The 15,895-nt window shown below is 40.8% G+C and overlaps 1 protein-coding gene across 1 annotated transcript; it reads left to right on the top strand.

Annotated features, from left to right (window-relative positions):
* Nucleotides 1-128: 128 nt before the first annotated feature.
* LOC143124206 (serine/threonine-protein kinase ICK-like) lies at nucleotides 129-13,849 on the top strand. The gene is made up of 14 exons (XM_076285577.1): nucleotides 129-326; nucleotides 985-1,246; nucleotides 2,307-2,361; nucleotides 3,251-3,372; nucleotides 3,476-3,555; nucleotides 3,714-3,846; nucleotides 4,120-4,291; nucleotides 4,549-4,716; nucleotides 9,980-10,348; nucleotides 11,438-11,628; nucleotides 11,709-11,851; nucleotides 12,014-12,127; nucleotides 12,388-12,495; nucleotides 13,106-13,849. Exons 2-14 carry the CDS (start codon nucleotides 1,146-1,148, stop codon nucleotides 13,255-13,257), a joined length of 1,908 nt encoding a protein of 635 aa, XP_076141692.1. The 5' UTR covers nucleotides 129-326; nucleotides 985-1,145; the 3' UTR covers nucleotides 13,258-13,849.
* The last annotated feature ends 2,046 nt before the right edge of the window (nucleotides 13,850-15,895 follow it).

Genomic DNA, 15,895 nt, shown 5'->3' with positions numbered 1-15,895 from the left:
CTAGCATTTTTAAAAGTGCTTTACATACACCGGCACTACAGATGGCGCTAAAGAGCAGGGGAAATTCATATTGGGAGAAAGCATCGTCAAAACAATGTAGAGAAAATCTCTGCTGGCTGCAAGAAAGCCAACTGTAGCATAACTCATGTTGCTAGCTAACTGGTAACGTCGAGCGGAGGGTCACGGTTGTGTATCTTAACTATTGCCTATGTGGAGTAGCCCACTACAGCCAACGTTACGCATAGCTTCTACAAGCAAGTGCTAGTAGTAATAATATGGTATGATGACATATTCTGATGTTTCTGTATGGGATTGACTCGCCGAAGGTAACGTTAACTAACTACTGTTAATTGTAAACATATTTAGCACCACAGTAGCTTAGCGTCATTCCATGTGATTTCTAGAGAATATTGACATGTCAATACATTTTTTACAATAAATACTACAGCCACAGCTTGCTTGTTATCGATAGCTGTTGTTAAACCAATGTTTTCAGTGTTTGCCCATATTCGTTGAGGGTACTAGTAATGCAAACTATGCACGTTAAGCTTAATGTAGCGAGGAAAACTATGGTAAGCTAACGAAAATCGATTAATTGGAATAACGTGAACAATGGTGGTGTTTTTAATCAAATTGCCACGCGAACGCTAGGTAGATTAATGTATAGTTTGACAGCGTTAGCCAAAATATCATGATAATGGGTATAACATGAGCCAAATCTTTTTTGTTGTTTGTCTTTATTGTTCATTGAACATTGTGTGACAAAAGAGATACTAGATGTAACTTACAATCATGTGTAACGTTAACTTAACGTTATATACTGTGAGAAACCTACACTAACTTGCACTGTGATTGAAGTAACCTATGCTAAGCAATATCAGATTTTCAGTACACAGTGCATTGATAATTATACATGGCTATGCATTTTGAAGTGTGGTATCGGCTCTTGTCACTAATGGTGCCTTCCCTCCCTTCCTATTTAAGGTGGCAGCAAGCCAGTGACAATATGACTCTTGCAACTGTGCCAGTTGTCCACTGCTGTTGTCACCGCAAAAGCTGGCTCCACTCGACAGCAAGAGGTTTTCTCTGTCCCATGTCTCAGACCATTAAATTTTACAACCATCTGATGACGAGCAAAAAGAACCATGAATAGATACACAACTCTCAGGCAACTGGGTGACGGCACCTATGGTTCTGTTAACCTCGGACGGTGTTTGGAGTCTGGGGAGCTTGTAGCCATCAAGAAGTGAGTGTGTGCCTGCTGAGCATCAAATCATTACAGCTCAACCATGTTCATTTATGTTAAGATACTTGTGTGTGTTGCTGAGAGAACGCAAGGGATTACAGATGATCCTGACATGCATGTTTTGCAAGACTTGCTTGCAGGTCTATCTTGTGCCTAAAACCAGAGGCACAAAAAATACTAGACAATTATTTATTATCCACCATGGGAATAGTTTCTGAATGAGGCAAAGCATGTCATTCTTTCTTTACCACATCTAATATTTACTGTGTAAATCCCCCATTAAGTCTGAAGAACTGGTCTCGCACCAGTAGTGGTATTATCTTCTAGTCACTGCTTGTGCCATGCCTGGTTAAGCTGACAGATGCAAGCCTAAGTGATACATCAATGTCAAGCCCACCCATTTTACTGATTAGGAAGGGACATCTGTCACAGGATCTATGGAGCCTGCATTGTAAAGGCTTGAAATAAAGTGGTCTATTTTTAGCCTTTAGCCAGGAAGTCTCTGTTGAGGATGGTGGGCACTGGGCAGTCCATTGTGGCATTATAGATATGTAATCTTTGGAGAGTGATATTGATTCAGTGACTTTCTCATGTTCTCATGTTTCTCATGTTTCTCATGTTCACAGTGTGAGGCTATCAAATGAGCCTGGTCAAACACAGCTTTAGTCCTTGTTGAATCCACGGTATAATTTGGGAAATATGTGACTTGTGTGCTGTTAAAAATTTATTTCTGCCATCTGATGGTAATGCATGCCTACCCAGATTCAGGGTATAAACATTTGTTTATTAGAGATTGTGATACTATTGTTTTGTAATGAAAACATGAATATTTATAGATTCAATAATGAATTAGCCATTTGACGTCATATTACCTCAAAGAGATTAGAAACAAGTGTACCCCTTCTGAATTTTAAATGCGACTAAGAAGGTTAACGATCTGGTTTATTAAAAAATATTTCCATTTTCCAATTTCCATTTTGGGTTTGGTTAGGGAGTCAAGGCCATTTTATTTATGAACTTAAATTGACATGGCTTTGTGGTTTTCATCCCAATATGGCAGGATGAAGAAAAAGTTTTACTCTTGGGAGGAGTGCATTAATTTACGAGAGGTTAAGGTAAGGTCAAATCCCTCTCTAATGATTAAAGCAAAATGAAATTGTACTGTTGTTGTTAATTACCTTGGCATGGAAATTCTGCGATGGAGGACCGTGATGGTTGACTCGGAAGAGCATGAGTCATCATTGATTCCCTGTCCCTCTGGTTCCTCAGCAACCATATCAGGTGGTTGCTAAATGCCTCTATTGTGTTGTAAAAGGGTAGGGAAAATTACCAGTGTGAACAAGAGCACAAGCTACCTTGATCAGTGTTTACAGATCTTACGTCTACTGTGTAATAATTGTCTGTCGCTGTCTTTATCCACAATCGTTTAGAGGGCCACTAATTAACACTCACCAAAGCTCAGAACCACAGACATCAGCTCAGACTAAGGTAGTAGGTGACTCTTGCTTGTGCCTTTTAAACATGGAGTGCTTCTTTATACTTCTCCTTTCCCGGAAAGTCCTTGCTCAAAACCACAGTTTAGGGGAATTGTGCATCCTTATTCTCAGCAGGCACCCCAGGGGATTGCACTAGTAGCTAAGATAGAACTGCCGCAAACTGCACTGTTTACCAAAGCATGTCCCGTCACAGTACCTTAAGCATTCCTGTTGATTTAACAAGCGCATGACATATGACAAGTGCATGACTTGATCACTGGCATCGTTATTAGGCATGTGTTCTTCCCCACCCCCCCAAATGATTTTCATGAATCACAACACATTTGTCCTTCTGTTTAAATTATTGCAGATCACATGCTTCCTCCCTCCCAGTCAGAATTCAAAATTAATCTTACAAGAGGATTGTTGAACTCTGAGATCACTCTGAAAGAGAGCATTTGCATGGCCTAATGTTCTGAGTGGGCTACAAACTGCACAATCTACCTGCTAACTATCCATTTCTTTTCAGTCCTTGAAGAAGCTCAACCATGCCAATGTGGTCAAACTGAAGGAGGTGATCCGTGAAAATGACCACCTTTACTTTGTGTTTGAGTACATGAAGGAAAACCTCTATCAGCTTATGAAAGAGAGGTAAACATTTTGTATAAGTAATAAACTTGAACTTGATTTGTATAATTTGTATAAGATGGCGACAGTGTCTTATTTCATACAATTAACTTTGACGCTGTTACAGAACTCGTCTGTTTCCCGAGTCTGCTGTGAGGAATATTATGTTCCAAATACTGCAGGGCCTTGCCTTCATTCATAAGCATGGTATGGCTGAAACTATGTCTAAATATAAGTAATTACTCAAGATTTTTATTACTTGTTGTCACACATTAAATGGTTATTTTTCAGAACCTCTTTATAACAGATGTATGTTGTATGTTGATTGCTTTTTTCCCTCATTCATTGGGCATTTTTTCCTGTAGGTTTTTTTCACCGTGATCTTAAGCCTGAAAACCTGCTGTGTATGGGACCGGAGCTGGTGAAAATAGCAGACTTTGGCTTGGCCCGGGAGATCAGATCCCGCCCGCCTTACACTGACTATGTCTCCACCAGATGGTGGGTTTTTGTCTCCCTGAGCCTCTTGTTAAAGAAATGTGGTTAAATGCTATGACAATTGAGTGGATGATTAGGTACATGTATGTGAAAGGTACTTCTGATGTTAATCTTTTAAGCAAGGACTGTGAAACTGAACTCTTATGGGAAATACCAGGTTAAACTATCTAACCACATAAGTGTCAGGTTTTAAGACATGGGAAAACTTTAGCATGATTGCATGATTTGCTTCATTGACTGTATTTGTTTGATTGTGTTTGTCGTGTTGTCGTACAGGTACCGAGCCCCAGAGGTCCTTTTGAGATCCACCAGCTACAGTTCTCCCATAGACCAGTGGGCTGTGGGCTGTATCATGGCTGAGCTTTACACACTCAGGCCCCTCTTCCCAGGATCCAGTGAGATTGACACCATCTTTAAGATCTGCCAAGTCCTAGGAACACCCAGGAAGGTACCATCTCTCAAACTGCACACTGCTTTCTCATCCAAATACCAGTGTCGAGTCTAGACCACCACCACCATTTCATACCCGTCAGATTTAGAGTAGCTATTTGCATGCATTAGAGCACATTCGTCTTTGGAAGCAGCCCAATAGCTAAGCTATATTTGGTTGATGCCAATCTGTACAGACTTTCATGAAAACTGGGGCTTTTAGCGTTTGGCAGCGTAAGAGACAGCTGTCACTCACCCTTGCCCATCTGTTTTTAGAATGAGTGGCCAGAGGGGCTTCAGCTGGCGTCTGCCATGAACTTCCGCTGGCCACAATGCGTGCCCACCAGCTTGCGGAGCCTGATCCCCAGTGCCAGCACCGAGGCCATCCAGCTGATGAAGGACCTGCTGCAGTGGGACCCGAAGAAGAGACCCACCACCAGCCAGGTGAGCACAAGCATGCAGCCTCTGAGTCGTAAAATAAACATCTGCCCGCTTGTGCTGCATAGAACAATCCAGTTGTTAGGATTAGCTATATTTCCCCCTCTGCTGGAGAAGTTGTGCATTATGCTATTTCAAACTGTGGAAAAAGGTAACAAAAGTAACAAAAGCAACGAAAGCACATGGATTTGTTTACGAGCTAGCGAAACGGTTAGCATAAGTTCGGCAGAAAGAGCCGAAAGATCATATACGGTATGGGCTGCTCTCGCCGCTAGGTTGCTCTTGAGGTAACGTCCCAAAGATTTTTGTTGTGTTTGCCGCTGGGCTCAGCGCAAAATACCAGTGGCAAAGTTCAACATGATTGAACTTTGACTGCGGCACGCGCAAGAGCGGCAAACCGGCAAAATGCCACTTGCGCTGCACCGGTCGTGGCAGCCGTGGGCCCGGAGCGACCGCACCCCCCGGTCCGCTTATGAGGCTAGCCAGACCACGGAGGGATTTTTAATAAAATGCCTCAAAATGTTTTGCCCAAAATAATCCAAAATGTTTTCAGGCTGGCATTGACAGTTTTGCCAAATATGTTTTTAAAATGCAATCCTACATTGCACTTTAAATATTAAATTGCAAAACGAATTGGCAGTTAAATGATGAAACTGAATATTGAAATGCAAAATGAATTGCCATTTGAATTTTGAGTCTGAAGTACCATGGCAAAATGGAATGCAATTCAATCCATGTTTATTCTATTTTTTAACCAAAATTATTGGAATTGATTTTAGGATTTCATTGTCACTTTGCAGATTAAAATACAATTTGTTGGAAATTATTGCAAATTGCAATATTAAATTGCATAATGAATTGGCAATTTCATAATGTAATGTCTTTTTGAATTGCATATTGCATTCTCATTTGAATAAAGCTACCCATATGCTTCCATACTAGTGGGAGCGGGAAAGTCACCATTTTTACCAGAACAGATCATTTAACCATCCAAATGATTTCTAAACAGGTTTATTGATAAGTTTAACAAGTTGCCTTGTTCTCCTCGTGTCTGGGTCCTACTGCTCTTTCGTCCAAACGTAGCCAGTTGTTTATACCACCTGTGAACCTTTTCACCATCACCTCCTTTTTAGTGAGGGTAAAAAAAAGTTACGTAACTCAATGGAGTAATTAGTGTAGCTGTGCAGCCAGATGATATAATCATGGGTAAAGTCCAGGGGCAGTATTCACAAAGCATTTTATCTTACCGCTATGAGTACTCCTAAATCACACTAAAATGTTTAGCTAGAACTTTTCTCTAAAAACCTATTCACAAAGCTGCTGAAACCAACTTTTAGTAAGGAAAAGTGACCACTCTGAAGAGCTCTGTTACTATGATTGACGTCATTACTCATGCACAAGCTTGAATGGAGTGACCACTGTGATTGGCTGATGATTATTACTTGTGTTGATGATGACGCTACATAGGTACTGCAAAGGACGGGAGATAAATAAAAAAAATGAATAAAGTACGAGACAAAGCAAATAGCCTAGTAATGGAATACACTACAGATTGATATAGTATCTTTGCAATATTTTTTAAATTAATCTGTATGAAAACATGTTTGCAAAGAGAAGCAATTTAAATTGATTTACAATGAAAGGTTACATTTAGTTTAAATGTTGACAATGAATGGTTTTGGTTGTTGTTGGTGGCGTACCTCTTTAAATAGTGTATCATTGTCTTTATAATGTAGGGCTGTTTGCCTGTGAAATGTGTTACAATGCATGAGAAAAGAAAGCTTTCATAAGTGTTAACAAGAGAGCATACCAGCCCCAGGTGGGACATTAGCCATAGGGCTGGGGCAAAGCAGCACAGAAGAACCAATAGCAAAGTGTACATTTACATACTCGCAAAGGACCTTGGGAAATGGTTTGCAGATTTTTTTCAGATGTTTTGTATGTTATATCAACACCAAAATTCAAAGCAATGTTTAGGTCGATGGGGCATAATTATTTGTAGAATATAATTTAACTTGCAAAGTAAAGCAATTCACGCTATTTGTGGTAGTTGCTGGTAGACGGGTCCCACCGTCAGCGTGAAGACCATGTAGGGGGCAGGTATAAATACTCATGAGGCCAGTTGGTAGGAGTGGATGTGAGGGCGATCTGGCTGCGACATCGGTCCCCCCATTGATCGCTAGGGTTGATTCGGCTGATCTGGCTGGCTAGGCGGGTGTCCCCTTCCTCCCTCACCGCTCCATTGGCGTCCCCCCCGAAGCCCCGCGCTCGGTGGAAGAGGACCTGTTCCCCGGTGACGAGTATCGTTGGTATAGAAGTAACTGCACTCCCCTGCTAAAACCTTCAAAGAAGCTCAAGGCCCATTTGTAGGAGAAACGTAGGGAAGTCTCCAGGACTTCGACCACATCCAAATGAGGCACTGCACGTGGCAGTCTGCCTTTCTTTTCACAAAAAAACAAGCTTACAGTTTAACTTGCCGCCATTCTTAACCTATTGTTGGGTTTTAGTCAGCAACACGTATTTGGAATTTTTTTAAAGTCACAAACACTAGAATACTGGATGTCTTGCAACTGACATGCATTAATTTATTTGCTAGGTATATTCAGTTTGTACTTGTTGATCCAGGATTGTTTTGTGGCTTGCACTTGCTCTCAAATGATTGAACTTTAACTGCGGCACGCGCAAGAGCGGCAAACCGGCAAAATGCCACTTGCGCTGCACCGGTCGTGGCAGCCGTGGGCCCGGAGCGACCGCACCCCCCGGTCCGCTTATGAGGCTAGCCAGACCACGGAGGGATTTTGAATAAAATGCCTCAAAATGTTTTGCCCAAAATAATCCAAAATGTTTTCAGGCTGGCATTGACAGTTTTGCCAAATATGTTTTTAAAATGCAATCCTACATTGCACTTTAAATATTAAATTGCAAAACGAATTGGCAGTTAAATGATGAAACTGAATATTGAAATGCAAAAAGAATTGCCATTTGAATTTTGAGTCTGAAGTACCATGGCAAAATGGAATGCAATTCAATCCATGTTTATTCTATTTTTTAACCAAAATTATTGGAATTGATTTTAGGATTTCATTGTCACTTTGCAGATTAAAATACAATTTGTTGGAAATTATTGCAAATTGCAATATTAAATTGCATAATGAATTGGCAATTGCATAATGTAATGTCTTTTTGAATTGCATATTGCATTCTCATTTGAATAAAGCTACCCATATGCTTCCATACTAGTGGGAGCGGGAAAGTCACCATTTTTACCGGAACAGATCATTTAACCATCCAAATGATTTCTAAACAGGTTTATTGATAAGTTTAACAAGTTGCCTTGTTCTCCTCGTGTCTGGGTCCTACTGCTCTTTCGTCCAAACGTAGCCAGTTGTTTATACCACCTGTGAACCTTTTCACCATCACCTCCTTTTTAGTGAGGGTAAAAAAAAGTTACGTAACTCAATGGAGTAATTAGTGTAGCTGTGCAGCCAGATGATATAATCATGGGTAAAGTCCAGGGGCAGTATTCACAAAGCATTTTATCTTACCGCTATGAGTACTCCTAAATCACACTAAAATGTTTAGCTAGAACTTTTCTCTAAAAACCTATTCACAAAGCTGCTGAAACCAACTTTTAGTAAGGAAAAGTGACCACTCTGAAGAGCTCTGTTACTATGATTGACGTCATTACTCATGCACAAGCTTGAATGGAGTGACCACTGTGATTGGCTGATGATTATTACTTGTGTTGATGATGACGCTACATAGGTACTGCAAAGGACGGGAGATAAATAAAAAAAATGAATAAAGTACGAGACAAAGCAAATAGCCTAGTAATGGAATACACTACAGATTGATATAGTATCTTTGCAATATTTTTTAAATTAATCTGTATGAAAACATGTTTGCAAAGAGAAGCAATTTAAATTGATTTACAATGAAAGGTTACATTTAGTTTAAATGTTGACAATGAATGGTTTTGGTTGTTGTTGGTGGCGTACCTCTTTAAATAGTGTATCATTGTCTTTATAATGTAGGGCTGTTTGCCTGTGAAATGTGTTACAATGCATGAGAAAAGAAAGCTTTCATAAGTGTTAACAAGAGAGCATACCAGCCCCAGGTGGGACATTAGCCATAGGGCTGGGGCAAAGCAGCACAGAAGAACCAATAGCAAAGTGTACATTTACATACTCGCAAAGGACCTTGGGAAATGGTTTGCAGATTTTTTTCAGATGTTTTGTATGTTATATCAACACCAAAATTCAAAGCAATGTTTAGGTCGATGGGGCATAATTATTTGTAGAATATAATTTAACTTGCAAAGTAAAGCAATTCACGCTATTTGTGGTAGTTGCTGGTAGACGGGTCCCACCGTCAGCGTGAAGACCATGTAGGGGGCGGGTATAAATACTCATGAGGCCAGTTGGTAGGAGTGGATGTGAGGGCGATCTGGCTGCGACATCGGTCCCCCCATTGATCGCTAGGGTTGATTCGGCTGATCTGGCTGGCTAGGCGGGTGTCCCCTTCCTCCCTCACCGCTCCATTGGCGTCCCCCCCCGAAGCCCCGCGCTCGGTGGAAGAGGACCTGTTCCCCGGTGACGAGTATCGTTGGTATAGAAGTAACTGCACTCCCCTGCTAAAACCTTCAAAGAAGCTCAAGGCCCATTTGTAGGAGAAACGTAGGGAAGTCTCCAGGACTTCGACCACATCCAAATGAGGCACTGCACGTGGCAGTCTGCCTTTCTTTTCACAAAAAAACAAGCTTACAGTTTAACTTGCCGCCATTCTTAACCTATTTTTTAGTCAGCAACACGTATTTGGAATTTTTTTAAAGTCACAAACACTAGAATACTGGATGTCTTGCAACTGACATGCATTGATTTATTTGCTAGGTATATTCAGTTTGTACTTGTTGATCCAGGATTACTTTTTTTTCTGTTCTATGTAAAAATGGGTCTCACTAATGTGTACCAGCCAGGAGCAAGTGCAAGCCACAAAACAAGTGCCTATTTATAGTTCTATGTAAATCAGTTGTCAGTTCCCATCGTAAATACAATGCTGTTGGGAGTGTTAGTTAATATATTTCTGGTGCTCTGACGTATGATTTTGTGTGTTTGTGTGTGTGTGTGCGTGCGTTTTCTTTGACATTTTTGAGCTTTCAACCCTGTTCAGAAAATGACCTTAAAAATGTCATCATCATATGACTGAAACCATTAGATGTTCTCTGCCTTTTCAACCATGTCTTTTCATGTCCATCCACTGCTCATTGCAGGCCCTCCGGTATTCCTACTTCTATGTGGGCCAGGCTCTGGGCACCCCTCAGCAGATCCTGGATCAGGGCCGGCCACAGGCCTCCCAGCCCCTACAGCCACTTGGGCAGCAGCAGCAGCAGCCACTACCGCCGCCGCAGTTCAGGCCTGCACCCCCGGCTCAACCACCCCCACATCCCCAGCCCCAGCCCCCCCAGCGGCCCCTGCAGCAGATCCAGCCTCCATCTGCCCCCCTGTACCAAAGGCACTCTGAGCTAATTCCGGATCCTTCCATCTGCACTGTGAAGCAGCAGCAGACGCAGCAGCAGGAGGGCGAGCGAGGACTTCAGACACGCTTTCCTTTCATCCGTGACAAAAGCAGCCAAAGCCAGGTAAAGAAGGTGAACAGCCCTGTATTCGACAGACAGCTGTTAGGGGAGCGCTGTAGTTCTTTTACCTTAAAATAATGGCTTCAAACTAATTTTGATGATGTGCGGACATGTCTCTGTCTGTACCAGTGACACTTTTCGTCAGCTCTCGACAAATCAGGTATCCCTTTAGTGCTACATGGGTGCCTAGTTCATGGAAAGTTGATGAAAAGTGGAATTTCTACATTGTGTGACTTCAAAAAATACAGTGATGGCCAAAAGTATTGGCACCCATGCTAAAGTTGACTGAAAAGAGGAATATAAAATCATCTTTTGGAAATTGATCTTAATGCCTTAAGTGAAAAATTTAAGGACACCAATTTTAAGGACACCAATTTTCTTAGTGAATGAATAATGTATCATAAATAAATAAATGTTCTTCCTTAAAATACAGGGGTCATAAGTATTCCCACCCCTATGTTAAATTCCCATAGAGACAGGCAGATTTTTATTTTTAAAGGCCAGTTATTTCATGGATCCAGAATACTGTGCATCCTGATAAAGTTACATTGGCCTTTGGAATTAAAATAGCCCCACATCATCACATACCCTTCACCATACCTAGAGATTGGCATGGTGTTATTTCAGTTATTTGAGCTCAATGCAAACCAAACCAGCTAATAGGCTAACTGAAGTAACACCATGCCAATCTCTAGGTATGGTGAAGGGTATGTGATGATGTGGGGCTATTTTAATTCCAAAGGCCAATGTAACTTTATCAGGATGCACAGAAGAACATTTATTTATTTATGATACATTATTCATTCACTAAGAAAATTGGTGTCCTTAAAGGTTAGATATTTCCTCATTTTTCACTTAAGGCATTAAGATCAATTTCCAAAAGATGATCTTATATTCCTCTTTTCAGTCAACTTTAGCATGGGTGCCAATACTTTTGGCCATCACTGTATATATGTATAAAAAATATAAATGTGCCATTATGGGTTTATACTTTGTGTGTGTGTGTTGTACACTGATATTTTTTTATTGGATTGTCATTTTAATGAGATGTTGAAGTGGTTGTGGTAAGTTGTTTATTTCCCTTTGTCACAGGAGTCGGAGAATGCAAACTTCTCAGGTTTTCCCACCAAACCCAAAGCAGGCCGCAGAAGATGGGGCCACACCCCGGGAGGGCTGAAAGATGACTGGGATGATTATGAAGACATTGAGACTACTATTACACTCCTGGGCAAAACAAGCCACTCCACTGAAAAGCGGAGACAAGCCGAGGGGGCTTCAAGCAGGTCATTTAGCCTTCTTGACATCACTGTTTACCGCCACTGTGTTCCTCTTGAGGTTAATTTTTTGTTGTTGTTCTCCCCAGGTTTGGAAACGTGTCAAACTTCAGTCCTACGATTGGCAGGAATGACGTTTCCACAAATCTGAATAATATACTGGGCTGTCAGGACCAATCGAGGACAGCCTCGGCCAAACAGCACTACTTGAGGCAATCAAGATATTTACCAGGTTAGCTTTTCAAGGGAGCCGTGGGATAAAAAATATACAATAAGAAAATGCTATCTAACTACTCACACATAGTACCTGTTACTATTTTCAATCTGGCCTAGCAAGTACGTGTTTATTTCCACATGACAGACAAGGCTCTGCTGCCATTCATTGCTTCAACAGGGCTAAGTACTAAAAAGAATGTGGCAATAAGTTCAACTAAAGACTTCAGTGGAAACCATCTTTGGGGAACCAGTAATCCCACTGGGGGGACTCTACCCCTCAGAGGACATCACGGTAAAGTGCATACATGCACCCACCCTTGGACACCCTCGGACACAAGAAATGAAGTACATCAAGCCATAGTATTATTTTATGTGTACACCAGCGTTTTGGGAAACCAAATTATGGGAATCAGGAATGCACTCCTGCAATGTCTTGTGATTATTTTAGGATCACTGTGTTGTTTCCCTACTTAATCACACATAACCCCAAGGTATTGTTGGCCCTTATGTCTGTGTTTTCCATTCATATTCATGTTTATTTCCTAAACACAGGAACAAATACACTCCCAAGTGGTTACACCCCGTCATTTTACAAAAAAGAACCTGGCCCTCCAAACCCAAGAGTGCAGTTGGCACCCATTTGTGATTCGAAAACATCAAGTAAGAAGGGTGATGTTATTGTTTTTTGCAGAAAAGATGGACTTGGTGTGTTGATGTCTTAAAGTCTGAAATGGCTGTTCATGGCCAAGAAGTCACTAGTTTCTAGCCGAGTGCTTCCTGCCTCCAGTGTTTTTAAGGGACAAACTAATTGGCAGCTTCTGCACTAATGAGCTAGTGTTCTTTTCGCAGCATTGCTGTCCATGCACTAGTCATTACAGGCATTTGGAATGCTTCTAAAGCACTTTCGTTATCTTTCTTTCATTGAAATGCATGCTGTAGACGCAGAGAGAAAAAATGGATACCTGTGAGAGACAGAATTGTTAACTGACCCCTTCCTGAGTGCAAATGTGGCAATGGAATGTCCAGGAGGGCAGTGTGTGCGCCTGACACAATCTTTATCTTTTCAAATTCTGCAAAGACATGAAGCTTTTTTTTTCATGAAATGAGAATTTTCTGGCGCAAACTAGTCTTTTAGGCTGCATTTTTGTGTGTTTTATTATACATAAGTATTGTTGGTGAATATAATCCATCTTGATGAAATACTGTTTTCCGTGACCTTATTATTTTCTTGTTATTTATGGCATCAAATCATTAACCTTTTTTTGAACAGATTATGCAACGTGGAGGTCCAGCCGGAGCCAGACAGGGGCAGCATCCTACGTGTCCTCACCCACCAAGAGTACTCCTGCTATGAGGCCACGCCCCCCAGTGCACCCCATACACGGGCGAACAGATTGGTCTGCCAAATATGGCCACAATTAAGTGGCATCCTCAAAGAATTGTTTGGCCTTGAAACAGTACCTTTGTGGTTTTGTAACATGTTCCAACTCTGTACATAATACTATATCAAACAGCAATAATATTTGTTTTTTTTATTCCTCCTGTATATTGTTGTTGTAAAGTGTTTTTCTTCTAAATATCTGTCTAAATATGCACAAATATGCCATGTTCTCAGTGTTGTACGTTACTCTATTTTTATTTTGCTAATTATATAACATTTGAGTATCAGCAAATACAAAGTTGTTAATGCAAATATTTTGTCTAAGGTGATGTGCATAAGCTGTAAGTTATTACATATTACACACTATACACAGTATAACCCAATGTATTCCCCTGCCCCATCAGCGTATAGTCACATTTCCTGACATAAAAATATGCATGGTTGATGCACACATGGTGTAGCATACATATTAAATGTCAATGTGCCGATGTTATTATTAGTGTTATTTGACTCTGGTTTTTTTTTTTCGTTTTTTATTTTATTTTTTATATTATCTCTTTATGGGCTTTTTGTTAAAAAAATATTGTCATTGTCTTCAGTGATGTTTATATTAAAGTGTTTTTTTCCCCCTTGTTTTTACTTGAATTTATGCTAACTTTGTTCACATTGACACTGACTGCATCGCATGCAGGTCTCTTCTAAAATGTAAGATCTAAAATCACTTTATAAAAACTGATAAATCATATACAATGCAAATGTTTCAAATTCATCTTAGCTGGCACATTTCACAATTTCATAAAGAAGCACTCCAACAGCATTAAATGTGCTCACATGGAAATATAAAATAGCAGTATTGTTAAATTATTTGTTCTTGAAACAAGATGAAGTACTTGCTTCTCTAATACTGTAGTCTGATTGTTATAAGATACTGCCACATGAGGAGCAGAAGAAGTTATCTCTGATTTAGGGAATTGGTCACATTTTATCATAACATCAATATTTCCTGTCTGGGATTTAAAGATTTACAAAATTGGTCAGTTTACATTTTATCATAAGGCGTTACAGGTCTTTCTGCACTCGGACGAGCAGGTTCAGAGGAATCTTTTCCCTGCAGCCGTCACCCTAGTGAACACACACTTACTCTGCACCTCAGTGACCAACTAACCCCACCACCGACGCCTCTTTGCTTGTTGAGCTGCACCACGACCATGGACCACTTGACAGGGACAACAAGGCGGTAGCACTAACCTATCCCACCCATAGCATTCTATTTATATTAAATGTACATACTGTAACTACACTTATACATTATCAATATTCTACTATGTTAATGCTATCATACTGTAGACCAGTGTTTCCCAACCTTTTTTCCTTGAAGGCCCCTTTGCCTGTGTCTAAGACAAGCCAGGGCCTCCTACCTGCATACACACACAAAAAGAATAAAGTGATTAATTACAAACTTATAAGTTCAGAGGTAGTAAATAGCTACATGAATTTAAATGTGGAACAAAAATATGTTTTAATTTGGATTATACAGAATTTTGATTATCCAATTGGGTGTGTTATTGGGATTTTATACATTTAATATGATATATGAAATATAATTTTGGTAACCTTACAACCTCAGCACAGGCAACATTGTGCGGACCCCCTGCAATCTCTGGCTACCCCTAGTGGGGTCTGCGGACCCCAGGTTGGGAACCACTGCTGTAGACTATACCAGAGACTTTCTGATAAGGAGACACAGCACTCAAAAAATACTCCATAGAAATGCATGGGGCTAGTTTGTCACGCCAACATGGCCATTGTCTACACATATCCCACCCCTTCCTCGGCAAAACGTCGACATGTGAATACATTGAGCCAATCATGTGGTGTGATGTGAATACATTGAGCCAATCATATGGTGTGTTGTGAAGACATCGTGCCAATCATGTGTTGTGATCTCGCCGCTGGAGCAAGATTGGTGTCGTGAAGCCTTGCGCACGCGCAGTTCGACCCAAATACTGTGCCCGATGAGTGCCCATAAAACGTTGGTATATGGCCGCCGAGTGGAGGGACTTGCCTAAAAGGACTTTGACTATACTCCCTAGTCAACTGTACATATCTGTCTATACAATACTGCAAATACACTTATTTTTAATCTACTCTTATAATGTTGCTGTTAATACACTGCACACCTGTACTCATACTGTACATATCTATTGTCCATACTACATATCCATATTCTGCTCTTGTAATGTTACGGTCAATATACTGCACATACCCCCTACTACTACTGTCCGCACTGCTTCTGCACAATGACAATAAAGTTGAATCTAATCTAATATATGGTTTAAATATAACTAATAATAATCTAATAATAATATATAGGTTTAAAAGTTTTTTTGTGAAAAGAAAGGCAGACTGCCACGTGCAGTGCCTCATTTGGATGTGTTCGAAGTCTTGGAGCTTGACTTCCCTACGTTTCTCCTACAAATGGGCCTTGAGCTTGTTTGGAGGTTCTAGCAGGGGAGTGCAGCTACTTCTATACCAACGATGCTCGTCGCCGGGGAACACGTCCTCTTCCACCGAGCGCGGGGCTTCGGGAGGGACACACATGGAGCGGTGAGGGAGGAAGGGGACACCCGCCTAGCCAGCCAGATCAGCCGAATCAACCCTAGCGATCAATGGGGTGAC

Source organism: Alosa pseudoharengus, unplaced genomic scaffold, assembly GCF_046254945.1.
Source record: "Alosa pseudoharengus isolate Yale_2024_CS ecotype anadromous, Long Island Sound unplaced genomic scaffold, YU_APseudo_1.1 YU_APseudo_1.1_scf_15, whole genome shotgun sequence".
Lineage (NCBI taxonomy): Eukaryota > Metazoa > Chordata > Actinopteri > Clupeiformes > Clupeidae > Alosa > Alosa pseudoharengus.
Note: the sequence above shows the minus strand (reverse complement) of the source record. Positions and strands in the feature narration are given on the sequence as shown.